Source organism: Malania oleifera, chromosome 1 (assembly GCF_029873635.1).
Source record: "Malania oleifera isolate guangnan ecotype guangnan chromosome 1, ASM2987363v1, whole genome shotgun sequence".
NCBI classification, from domain to species: Eukaryota; Viridiplantae; Streptophyta; class Magnoliopsida; order Santalales; family Ximeniaceae; genus Malania; species Malania oleifera.
Genome location: NC_080417.1, coordinates 35,959,887 through 35,973,465, shown reverse-complemented (window position 1 = coordinate 35,973,465; position 13,579 = coordinate 35,959,887). Strand labels below are relative to the sequence as shown.

General features: G+C 37.8%; 1 protein-coding gene across 1 annotated transcript; it reads right to left on the bottom strand.

Annotated features, from left to right (window-relative positions):
- Window positions 1–932: 932 nt before the first annotated feature.
- LOC131166496 (mitogen-activated protein kinase homolog NTF3-like) lies at window positions 933–4,333 on the bottom strand. The gene is made up of 4 exons (XM_058125096.1): window positions 3,906–4,333; window positions 3,739–3,818; window positions 3,064–3,490; window positions 933–1,785 (listed from the first exon to the last, which is right to left on the bottom strand). Exons 3-4 carry the CDS (start codon window positions 3,484–3,486, stop codon window positions 1,099–1,101), a joined length of 1,110 nt encoding a protein of 369 aa, XP_057981079.1. The 5' UTR covers window positions 3,487–3,490; window positions 3,739–3,818; window positions 3,906–4,333; the 3' UTR covers window positions 933–1,098.
- Between the last annotated feature and the right edge of the window lie 9,246 nt (window positions 4,334–13,579).

The window sequence follows — 13,579 nt, the reverse complement described above, 5'->3', positions numbered from 1 at the left end:
ACACAGCATATTTCAGAATGTATTTTTCAGTCAAAACCTTCTATAGGAAAGGTATGCTTTAACCCTACTGAATTTTGAATTTTAAATTTTATACATTCAGAAATTAAAAAAAAAAAAAAATTATATGAAATTTTGTATTAAATTCCTATAAGTTCAAATTCAAAACTTCTCTCAAACAAAAATGTCTATTTCCTGAATATCAATCACCTCCCTAATCCCCCAAAATGTCATGAGAATCAATCAAATCGAGAACTACCTTAGTATTAAACATGTGACATCCAGTCTAACCATGCCTAATAATGAGAATATTTCGAGACAATTCCATGCATTTAACTTTTTCACTTACAATGTGTTTGGGAATTTAGATATCGAAGCTTAAATGGGGATTTTTATGAAGTTAAATATAATGGAGTGTAAAAAATTTTATTAATTTTGTAATCATGCTCCCAAACATAACCTTAGAAAAAAAAACACATCCCTTTTTTATTTTTATAGGGTCTGATAGTTTCCAATGATTCCCAAACCTTTTAGCTAATTCTAGTTTCTTTGATGAACTTACTGCAAGTCATAAATAAAAATTGATGAATGACCAAATCAACATATAAATAATTCCCTCATCATTATATACATCTATCCATGTGTACCTCAAATATTTAGTTTGAACCAAAGATTTTACTTTGGAAGAGAGGAGAGGAAAGGAAAATAAGAAGAAAATTTATTTTTCACTATACCATCTCTATGTCAAATACAATTTAAAATAAAAATTATTCTAATATAATTAAAAATTAAGAGAAACTAAATATTAAGAAGGTATAAAATTAAAGTTCTGGTATATTGTTTATTTTCTTTCAAATTCTTGATTATTAAACATGAAAAAGTGAAATTCTTAGTATCCTTTTCAAGTTTCAAATGGCGCATAGAGGAAATATGAAAAAAACTAACATCAAAACAGCATTTCTTGAGGATCTGTACATCATCAGAGTACATAAAAGAAATCAACTTCTAAACTGCATAAAAATTTCAACAATACTTTTTACAAGTTAAGAGAAACCGCATCGATGGTAAAAAAAAAAAGCTAACGAAGACTATCAAAACCTGTCAACTACTACCAACGGCAGCAACCTCAGGATGGTAGTGAAGCATCTCTCTCCACATCATCTCCCTCATAGCCCGCTCCTCCAAATTTTCATTTATCTCAAGATCGAGTGGGGTAGGTGCTGGATGATCGCAACTCGAATCGTACAAGTCTGACATATATGGGTGTTGGAGAGCTTCTGCAGCAGTAATCCTCTTTGACGGATCAAACACAAGCATTCTCTCTAACAAATCTATCGCTAGAGGATCCGCCTCCGGATACAACTGCACAAATGGGATTCCTCTCGTATAAGGTAATGAACTGATGAATGTCCTGGCTTTTGGGTTATCAATGAATGCTAGATCAGCTTCCTGCCGACTCCCAAGAACACTGATTATTAGTTTAAGCTGGTCAAGGCAATCGGTTCCAGGGAAGATAGGCTTCCGGCCAAGGATTTCAGCAAAAATACATCCAACAGACCAGACGTCAATGGATGCTCCGTAAGTATCAGAGCCGAGGAGAAGCTCTGGAGCACGGTACCATCGGGTGACAACGTACTCCGTCATGAACTCTTCCTCACCTCTGCTGGTACGCGCTAGTCCAAAATCACATATCTTCAGGTCGCAGTTCGCATTGATGAGGAGGTTGCCTGGCTTTAGGTCACGATGAAGAATATTTGCTGAGTGAAGATACCGCAGCCCCCGAAGCAGCTGTATCATGCAAAACTAGATCAATAGGCAAAACTTTAAATTTAATAACATTAAATAAAAAATTCCTAAAGATAAATATTAAAATTTCTACACGATTAGAGCATTTTGTTACATATTAATTCAAAGAAAAAAGAGACAATTGATAAAAAAACTATCTATAAATTTGAATGGAAGGAAATTCAGAGTTTCAAATGACACATGGATTCCTTGTTTGTTTTACTGAACTAAACAAGTAATTTGAAGATCTAATTGATGTTGACACAAGCAAATTAATTAGATGGTGAACTACAGTTGTCCATGTGTGTATGGGAGAAAGGAATGTTTTAACTTATTGAATATCCTCGTGAAACAAGGTCACTCTAATTACAAAAAACTTCTTGATCATTCAAGGCACTTTAATTCATAGGAAGCCAGATTGATTTAACATTAATAACAATGAATACGTAATTTCATTGGCTTGAGACAGCAGTTAGGTTACTCCATTGCGATCGCAAGTTCAAGTTGTTGAAACAGCCTTCTTAGCATAAGTTCTGGGGTCACAGAGAATCTGATCATCATGAGTCCTTACTCTCCAAAAATTCTAGTCTAAGAACTCTGGCATTGCTAGCAGGAAGCCAAGAGAATCAAATGTCCATATTGAAATGAAGCCAAAAGGTGATAAGAAATGTCATGCAACAAATAAAGTTTAAAAAAGAAACAGGAAAAGCCGAATAGGCCGTGCATAAGGGGACTAATTTCTATTAAACAGAAGAATCCAGTAAGTCCACATATTCCACATGTGGTCCTTTATTTTGGTTTCATGATTTGGCCAGGATGTACAAATCCTGCAGTGCGGAAAGTAACCTGGGGTTTTTCTTAAGCGAAATAGACAAAGTAAACTACAACACTAGCCATCCTCACCCACCCCAAACATCATCATCTCGAGGTAGATTGCCATCTAATATTTGCCTCTCATGACCAATAGTGCATTATAAATTTGACATACTGCTTAGGCACAGTTGTCAAAACACAACACCTATGAACATGACTTTTCCAAATTAAGCATATTTACGACATTAAGACTACTCAATTCTACATCCATAGTTCCATACTGCAAGTTGAGCATATTTACCACTTCAAGACCTACCCAATGCAATGCTATATCCACATAATAAAATTTCAGCAAATTGATTTTTTCATAACATTGCAGAGAAAGAGCAAAATCCAATGAGATTCTGATTTCACATTGCAACAAGTATCAATTCTGGAAAATACGTTCAACGGGAGATGGCTTCATACCTGACAAAGAAAAAACTGGCAGTGGTCACGGGAAAGAGGTTGAGAGGACCTAAGGACGCGATGCAGATCGGTATCCATGAGTTCATAAACAAGATAAACATCCATGAAGCTTTTCCGGTGGGTCGGCATCATAACATCCTTCAAAGCAATTACATTTTCGTGCTTGATGTGCCTCAACAGGATCATCTCCCTCAACATCCTCAGTGCATCAGTCTGACTCTCAAACACATTTTTGATCTTCTTAATGGCAACTATCTCATTTGTTTCTGTGTTAAAGGAAGAGCAGACGATCCCATAGGATCCTTTGCCTACGGGTTTGGTCGGAACATATTTGGTGTCGATCTCAAACAATGTCTGCCACAGCCGGAAACAATGCTTCCCTTGAGGCTTGATCCCATTCGGAGGCTCCACCATAGTCGCCATTGCCCTACAGATTTCCACCCAAAAAAAAAATGCAATCAATACAATAAATATCCTAGTAAAATTTTTATATAAGAATCAATAACGGGAAATAAATCTTCATGCAAGTTTCCAATAACAGCCGTATTATTTTAATTAATGTTCAAAACCAAGCCAGATGACTATTCCGAACAAAAGATATTATTTAAAATTTAAAACCCCAAGAAAGGAAAGAAAATTAAAAGTTAAAAACAGAGGGTGAGCATCGATCCTTACTTTCGATTTCTGCTATCAGTCTTACGCCCTTCTTCCCTGCTGTTGTTCCCTTCGCCTTTCTCCGGAGTATCCAAATTTCCCTGAAACAGAACACCGTCTTTTCAACCTTTTTCATGGAAAAACTCATCAAAAGAAAGAAAATAAAAAACTGTTAGATTCCCGCGCACCTTAAACTGGAGAATTCGTGGAGTACAAGCAAAGAAAAACTCAATCGCAGAAAAAATTTGATGGAAAGCACCGGCAAATTTCACCAGGAAATTGGAACGGAGTGCGAGAGACACCGTCCAACCTTCCGGAGACTACTAATATATATAGTGAGAAAACGATGATGAATTTCAAATTCAAAATTTCCGATAAGCCCTAGAAACGGAGTGGCGTCTGAAATCTACCGGCCTCTCTTGCTAAGATATGATCAAATCCCAAATAGATCGGAGAGCTGCTATGAAGTGTCCGTTATCCCTTATGCTCTGGCAGCTTCTAATTGGTCAGCTCGGTCCGCTTAAAGGTCAAGAAGCTCCGTGAGCGTGAGCGTGATAGAGATAGAGATAGAGAGCGTTTGGGTACATTTGTTCTGTGGGATTTAGGAAATGAACTTCAGGTGCCAACACACTCATCCGCAAACCAACATCATCAGCACGCCAGGAAAACCGGTTCAGCCGCTGAGCTGTGCTGAGCACGTAGACCTCCAATAATATGATGCCACCTAATCAGTTTAATTCTACATAAATTTACATTGTAATATTAGTTGGCCAAGAGCAATTACCTAAGAAAAAATAATTTTATATCATGAAATTTGACTCTGAAATTTAAAAAAAAAAAATTCATTGTTAAGTCTTACAGTTTTTTAAAAAAAATTTTAAATTTATTTTATTTTAATTTATATAAATAAATTCAATAAGTTTTTTGTCAATAGACAACATTACTTGTATAAAATTTCAAATCTCTCCACTCTCTCTCTCTCTCTATCTCTCTCTCAAAATTTTCTTCCATTTCTCCGCGAAATTGAAGAATGAACATCATTCTCGAGTCCCCGCTCCACTCTTCAACGATTTAATCAGAAAAATTTCATCATCTGCATGCTGTAGGCACCACTCTAGGGTTAGGGTAAGTTGATTAGATTATGTCAGATTTTATTTTAAAATTATGCCAAATTAAATTTGATTACGTGAATTTAATTTTGAATATATTATAATTAAAGGTTTTTAATACTCTAGTAAATATATATGAGATATTCCACTGTGCAAATATTCAGGTCGTCAAAATTGGTATCAGAGCACCAGGATATAGATTCTGTAAACTTTAGGAATGATTTTTATCTGAATATAAGTATGAGATTGGATAAGAGTAGGAATTGATACGTTATGATAGCTTTAAACCTAGGGTTGCGCTAGATTTCAATTAGAGTTATATCTACCAAAATTTCGAGAACGAAATTTTTATAAAGAGTGGAAAATGTGACGAACCCAAAAATATATATATAAGATTAGTAGAATGTTCCTAAAATAAATAAATAAATAAAATTAATTAATTAATTAATAATAGTTAATTAAATAATATAATATAATAATAATATTTTATTTATATATATATAATCACTTCCTGAAGCCTCTGACTTCAGGAAGATTAAAATTCTCCCCCCTCACCTTCCCTGAAATCAATTTCTCTCCACTCTCTCTCTCTCTCTCTCTCAATTTTTCTTACATTTCTCTGTGAAATTGAAGAACGAACATCATTCACGGATCCCAACTCTACTCTTCAATGATTTAACCAGAAAAATTTCATTATTTGCATGCTATAGGCACCACTCCAGGGTTAGGGTAAGTGGGTTAGATTATGTCAAATTTTATTTTAAAATTATATTCAATTAAATTTGATTACGTGAATTTAATAATATCCATATTATTTAAATATATACGTGAGTTCAATTAAATCGCGGGGATTGGATTATATTGGGGTTTTTGAATATATTGGAATTAAATTAAATATGTAAGATTAATCATATAAAATTATAATTATTATACAAATTGTGTGGCATGAATTTATTTTATTTTATTATATATTTGAGTAGGTTTGGGATTTTTGCAGTGTTGTATTTATTGTGTGTTTTATTGTGAATTTTATGGTGTTATATTTATTATGTGTTCGATTGGAAAAATGATCAGATTATTATATTGTTTAATTGCATAAATTGTATTATACGTTTTAAGAACCCTGATAACCACAGTTACAGATAAATATTAGTACAACCACACTATTGTGAAAGTGTTGGAGGTAGATAGTGGATTTGGCTTGGGGTATGAGTATGAATATGAGAATGAATATGAATGTGATAGGCAAGTCTCACTTGCAAACATGATATTTGACTTAGTCTGGTTGGTTGGTCGGCTAATCAGTCAAGTCCAGTTTTCAGACCGTACAACCCGGTCATAAGAGTAAATATGACCTACATAGGCCAAAAGGAATTTTTTTATACATAATTATATATTTATGTGATTGTGGACAATTAATAGGCTTAAATGATGTTTTGGAGAAGAGTTCGTATATTTAATTATATATGTTACCTATGGTTTATAAATGCGGTTTTTATTAAAGTAAAATTATTAAATATATTTTTATACTGTCAAACTCACTTTAGCCACACACTGCTAATTATCTAGTCCTTACTTACTGAGAGGTGTCTTACCCCATTATTATCTTACATTTCAAATACCTTGAAAAGTATAGCCGAAATCAGAATAGCGTAACGGAAGCGTCGGTGGGATAGAAGAGTTATTTAGAATAGATATTAAATTAGTTATGTCTTTAATGTTTTAGAATTTTTAGAGATGTTAATTTTAATATTAGAGATATTATTGTAATTAAAGGTTTTTAATACTCTATCAATATATATGAGATCTTCCACTGTGCAAATATTCGTATCGCCACAAATGTGCTATTTTTTAACTTTGAAAATTTTTTTGAACATTGTGAAACAATGTGTTTTCATTCATTCTTGACAAGGGAGGGCAACCAGTGGAACCTATGTTATACAAAAAAAAAAAATCAAGTATTGTTCATGTGAGAAAATTAAATTTTTATCATTGATTTGTTTAAATATAATTTTTTATTTTATTTTCTTTGATAAGTATTGGGAATAGATCCCACGAGCTAACGTATTCTTGGCAAAGCGACCAGATGCAGACTTGCTTTGGGCAAGTTGTCCACATACAAGTCATGTGAGGTGTAGACCTACTTGGGCATGTCTGTCGTGCACAAGTTTCTTGATGTTCAATAAACGTCACCTAATTTGTGAAGAACTTTAAAGCTTGTGTGTTATTATTTAATGGGTGAGACTTGAGTATAGACAACTCCTCTTATTTGTAGGCTATTCCATTGTGACGGCCTGTATAAAAGTCAACTCTAATGCCAACTAAATATATATTTCTCTCTCACCTTCCTCTATTTTTGTTGTTTTTGTATTTTGTGTTTTTGTTTTTGTATGTGCCGTCAATACCAAACTTTTCCAAATCATTGGCTATTTAGATTCTATTTTTAAAAAAACTTATGAAAAATAGAATTGTCAATAAGTCAGATTCCATAATCAATAGATAAATCTAAACCAGATAAGCCAAAGATTTGAGGGGTTTAAATTTGTGACAAAAGATTATGGTGGTTGATGAGTCCCTAAAATGTATGATTTTATACCTTCATTTATCTTTATTTATCCTCATTTTAATATGCATTTGCCCAGAGTTACTATTGTTCAAAATTATGCAAGGTTTGTTTTTTTTTTTTTCAGGAAAAACGGATTAAAACCATGGAATTAGGCATTACGAGAAGCCAAGGGAGGATTTGGAGGACTCAAAGCTCAAATCAAATGTTCAACCAAGCTCTTAAAGCTTCAGATCATCATGGGACAAGAAGACGGTGCGCGACCATGTGGTACAACTAGCAGCATAGGGGGTGACTAAGCCTTTACCTTCAAATTCCAAGGTTTAGACTGAAATCGAAATGCTGTAAGGGTTGACCAAGTCATCAACCAAGTGACTCTCCAGGGCGACCACGTCAAGCTACTGAGCCAGAACTTAGAGCAGAATTACCGAGAGCCTCAACGAAGTGTTTGACCAAGAGACCTTGAGGGGCGACTATGTCTAGGTTCTAAGATTTCCTGAAGATTGAGATCCTGTAAGTTTCGACAATCAACTTGACCAGCAAGACCCTCAGGCGCGACACAATAGAAGACATTGAAGATTCAAATTCCTGATTTCTTGCGAGTCTCGACCAAGGTGCGCACAAGAAAGACATAGGGGCGACTTGGCCGACAGCGACGATCTTCTACGCGAGACACGCTGCAGACTTTCCTAAATTGTTAATAAAACCTTGTAAACCCTAGAGCCTATAAGTATTTTCTATGAACATGAGTTGTGGGTTTCTCTTTGGCTTCTTTTAGGTTAGTGGCAAACTTAAGATGTCATTGAGAGCCAAGTTAGATTAGGAGTAGTGTAGATTTCTGGATTGTGCAAGGTGTATTCGACGGCCTGTGACAACCAGCAGAGCTCTTGTGTTTTCCAGTGTACATTACAATATGATCGTTCAATTGTATTTTCTGGCGTTAGTGATAGACGTTCTGTGTGACATCTCGATTTTTCATACCATTTTTTTTACATCATACTTATCGGACACGTTAACACCCTGACACCATACATATCACCTAACCTGCATTGGGCATCGGTATACCAATCACATTATATTTCAAATACTTATCAATGGAAGACAATATGTATACACCACAACGAATACACATACCATAGTATAATCCATCCAAAAATACATACATCAACAAACACCCCAAAATAACAAAACTCTAGGGGAAATATCCATCCCTAGATCAAACACTCACCCTGTATATCAGGGTCCTTGCACCACTCTATCTGGAGCTCTATCACCAACTCGATCTCGGTTTCTTGAAATATTTAATACTTGGGTGAGACACATCTCAGTAAGACGAAATAAGTTATTGACATTGTGTGGCAATATGAGTGCGATTACATCAATATACATATATATATATATATATATTCGGTTAAAACATTATTCATCTGATATGATATGTGATATGTGCAAATAGCTATATAAATATAAAGGACAACTATTGTCCCACCCCGAACCCGCAGATGGGTCCCAAGTGTGATTTTAGTAACCTAACATGTCGCTGTATCATTTAAAACATACATGATACTATACTGATATGAGGGTCCGACCCCGTGGGGTACACGTAACCCTATACACAATCACATACAAGTCCATACACATCAAATACGCAGCGAAAATATTCTTTCTATACATACATCATACCATACCAGAGTCTATACATAACTAAAGTCTACGCTCCAAAATACAGTACATACCCTGGGTGTCTATAAAACCCAATAATGACAACCTGGTTACAAAACCAATACTTACTCAAGTACTATACGTAGCTAACCAACACCCACGCTCCCGAACACTAGGATGCTAGTTTCGGCTACTCGAAGTGTAGTGACCTGAAGAATAATAGTATTTAAATAATAAAAGGGAGAGAAATGGAATCAGTAATAAAAGGAGGCAGCCGACTTCATCGACGAACACAGGGGTTTCGCCAACGAGGGTTCTTCAGGATCTCGTCGACGAGGTCCCATCTTCGTCGACGAGAAGATACCGAGAAGGGTTTTTGGGACAGACTGAAATTCGTCGACGAAGGAGGAAGTTCGTCGATGAAATTATTGAAGGACTTGTCGATGAGGTGATGTGGCTCGTCGACGAATCTCGCAATATAAATAGTGCTTAAACTCATTTTGTGCAGAATTTCAGCGTCGCTCTCCTCTCTCTCTCTATCTCTCTCTCTCTATCTCTCTCTCTCTCTCTCTCTCTCTCTCTCTCTCTCTCTCTCTCTCTCTCTCTCTCTCTCTCTCCTATGCCCTTTTCCTCTTCTCTTTTCGATTTCGGCCCCGTCATTCGCCAGATCGACGATCTGAGGCTACCACGACGCTCCTGGCGGAGTTCTCTCCAAGTCTACCAGAGTGAATCGTCGGGGAAACGAAGTTGGAATTCATCCCAAATCCAGGATAAGGTCTTTTATTCAGAATTTGGGCTTCTAGTAGTTGTGAGAAATGTAATAGACATAGAAATAGTAATGTTTTGTTCTGGAAATTATGATTTTCAGGGTGTTGAGTGGAGAACCCTACGAGTGTTGAACCCGTTATAGTAGGGGACTTTTAGCAGGAAACAGGTAAGGGAAATATGGTAGGCGAGTAGATCAGGCTCGCAGATAGAGGGGCCTCGGTATTGCCCTCACAATAGTTTGAGTATTTTTGGGAGTATTTTTGTATAACCCTAACTAGTTGAGGGTATTCTGGAAAACAGACATATATGTATATTTTGAGAGACACTTTAGCACTCTGGTATTATATATAATTACATATGGTTATATTTATTTTATTTTTGCTTCTCGCTGTTTAGGTTGATGATTGTGTTTAATCCGGTGTGGTATCAGAGCATTTTAAATGTTATAGTATAAAAATAAAAATAAAAACCCAGTTAAATAGCAGGTCGTTACAATTTGGTATCAGAGCCTAAGTTGCTAGGTTCTATAGATTTTAGAGTGTAGCAGAAGCAATACCAGAGTATAGGAAAAGGATTTAAGGTTTGTTCTGTGTCTGGATACAAGATTATCGTGGTGGTTTCTGTGTTTTTCCTAGGGTGACGATTTCAGGAAAACCATAGTAAACCATTGTCGGGTCGTGTGTTTAGGTGATAGAACTGGATATTCAGTTAAGGTCAGGGAAGGTAATTAATTTTGAATTGGTACATGATAGGTCCGTATAAGAGATAAAGTGCTTAAGTGTGTTTCTTATTTTCGGGATGGACCCAGGAAGTAGTGGCACGAATGCTGGGGAGGATAGGCCAGGACCTTCCAACATAGGTGGAGGAGATACAGATGTTGTACTACGTAGCGTCACTCAGTAGGTGATGACTACGATGGCCAAAAGCTCTGGGGAGCGTAGCTGTTCAATCGAACAGTTGACGCGGATGAAGCCCCCATCCTTTGCTAGAGGAGATAACCCAATTGTAGCTGAGAATTGGGTTCAGAATATCGAAGAGACATTGACGGTGCTTCCATGTATGGATGAGCAGAAGGTAGCATTTGCAACATTTAAATTGACAGGGGAGGCAAAGCACTAGTGGAGAGCAGCACGACTGATAGAGGAGCAGAGGTCGGTTCCAGTGCCAGTGACTTAGGATTGAATTAGGGAGCTGTTCTTTGAGCGATATTTTCCTTCTGTCATTTGGGGCGTGAAGGTAGCAGAGTTTCTGCATCTGGTACAGAGGCAGATGATCGTATCCCAGTATGCAGCTTGGTTTATCGAGTTGTCGCGTTTTGCTCCGTATCTAGCACCTGATGAAGAAAAAAAGGCAATGAAGTTTGAGGAGGGACTGAGGCAGAATTTGTTTAAGCAGATGATTGGCTTCAGGGCACAAACATTTATGGAGGTTGTAGATAGAGTTTCAGTCATTGAGAGTGATATACAGAGGGGTGTAGCAGCTTAGAGCCAGAGGAAGAGGCATGTGCCTTAGGGTTTTCAGGCTGACTCCAATAGGGGTTCATGGAGAGGAGGTCACGATAAGGGATACCAGAGGCAAATGGTGGGACCTTGGAGAAATCATAGTGCGCTAATCGTCCCGGTATGTCAGACGTGCGGAAGACTTCATCTGGGGGAGTGCTGGGTAAGGAGCGATGTATACTATCGATGTGGGAGGCCCGGCCACATGGCACGTGCATGTCCAGGTCCGCCAGACCAGGTCCCAGCTCCCAAGCCCTATCGGGGAGGATATCAGGCGCCTCGTGGTGGCCAGTAGAGAAATGTGGCCCTAGTGAGAGTATACACTTTGACGCCAGATGATGCTGAAGCTGTTGTGGATGTGGTGACATGTACATTTACTGTTTTATCTTATCCAGTCATTGTTCTTTTTGACTTAGGTGCTACTCATTCTTTTATCTCTACATCTTATGTTAAGTTATCTAAGAGTGAGACCCAGTTATTATATATAGCGTCAGGGTCAGTGATCAGATGTCAGAGGGTACTTAGGGGCTATCCAATAGAAATTCATGGGAAAGTGTTACCATCTGACTTGATTGTGTTTGATATGTGTGGGTTTGATATAATACTGGGTATGGACTGGTTGGCTTCCAATCACGCCAACGTTGATTGTTGTCGGAAAGAGGTAATTTTCAGACCCCCTAGTGTGTAGGAATTCAGATTCGTTGGTTCACGGACGTGCTCCATCACAGCTGGTGTCAGTCATGCAGGTGAGCAGATTACTTTTGGACGGAGGTCAGGGGTTTATAGTGTTTGTGAAAGAAGTACCCGAAAATGAATTGAAGATTGACAGCACCCGAGCGGTACAAGAATTTCCAGAGGAATTACCTGGGTTGCCTCATATGAGCGAGGTGGATTTTCCTATAGATTTACCTTCAGGGACCGCGCCGATCTCTAAGGTTCCCTACCGTATGGCTCCAGCTAAATTAGGAGAATTAAAGGAACAGTTGCAAGACTTGCTAAACAAGGGGTTTATACGACCCAGTGTATCGCCGTGGGGAGCTCCAATGTTGTTCGTAAAGAAGAAAGACGGGTCTGTGAGGATGTGTATCGATTACAGAGAAATCAACAAGGTTACTATTAAGAATAAATATCCTCTACCTCGTATAGATGATTTGTTTGATCAGCTCCAGGGTACACGGGTATATTCCAAGATCGACCCCAGATCCGAGTATCATCATGTGAGAGTAAAAGTAGAGGACGTCGTGAAGACAGCTTTCAGGACCAGGTATGGGCACTATGAATTCCTCGTTATGCCGTTTGGTTAGACGAATGCCTCAGCCATGTTCATAGACTTGATGAATAGTGTTTTCCACCAGTATCTAGATCAGTTTGTAGTAGTTTTTATTGATGATATACTGGTGTACTCGAGGAGTTTTGAGGATCATGAGGTGCATCTGAGGCAGGTGCTGTAGACACTCAGAAAGGAGAAGCTCTATGCCAAGTTTAGCAAGTGTGAGTTCTGGCTTGAGAAGGTAGCATTTTTAAACCGCGTGATCTTAGGGGACAGTATTTCAGTGGATCCCAACAAGATCGATGAGGTGGTAAGTTGGGCCAGGCTGAGGAATGTGCAGGAAGTTAGGAGTTTCTTAGGACTGGCAGTTTATTACCGTCGTTTTGTTGAGGGGTTTTCGGCTTTGTCAGGACCTCTCACGCATTTGACCAGGAAGAATTCCAGATTTGTGTGGGATGAAGAGTGCGAGTAGAGCTTCCAAGAATTAAAGTAGCGGCTCGTCACTACACCAGTTCTGACGATTCCATCAGAAGGTGATGGGTATGTGATTTACAGTGACGCGTCTTTGAAAGGGCTCGATTGTGTACTGATGTAGCATGGTAGGATGATTGCATATGTGTCTAGGCAGTTGAAAGAATATGAAAAGAACTACCCTACTCACGATCTAGAATTGGCTGCAGTTGTACATGCACTAAAGATCTGGAGACATTACTTATATGGTGAGAGGTGTGAGATATTCTCTGATCATAAGAGTCTAAAGTATTTTCTTCACACAAAAAGAGTTGAACATGCGACAGAGGAGGCGGTTGGAACTTATCAAGGATTACGACTGTACCATCAGTTACCACCCAGGTAAAGCAAATGTGGTGGCTGATGCTTTGAGCCGTAAATCAGGAGACACAGCACAACTTGCAACGATAGTTCAACATCCAATTCAGATTGACTTGGAAAGACTCGGTGTGGAGTTAGTGGAAGATGATCCTCAGGCGCT

What these genes read in the sequence shown, in the direction of transcription:
- LOC131166496 (XM_058125096.1), bottom strand. Translation starts at nt 3,486, where the DNA reads ATGGCGACTATGGTGGAGCCTCCGAATGGGATCAAGCCTCAAGGGAAG. An exon ending in GCCAGTTTTTTCTTTGTCAG is followed by an intron (nt 1,786 to 3,063) that starts GTATGAAGCCAT and finishes TGCATGATACAG; the next exon opens with CTGCTTCGGGGGCTGCGGTA.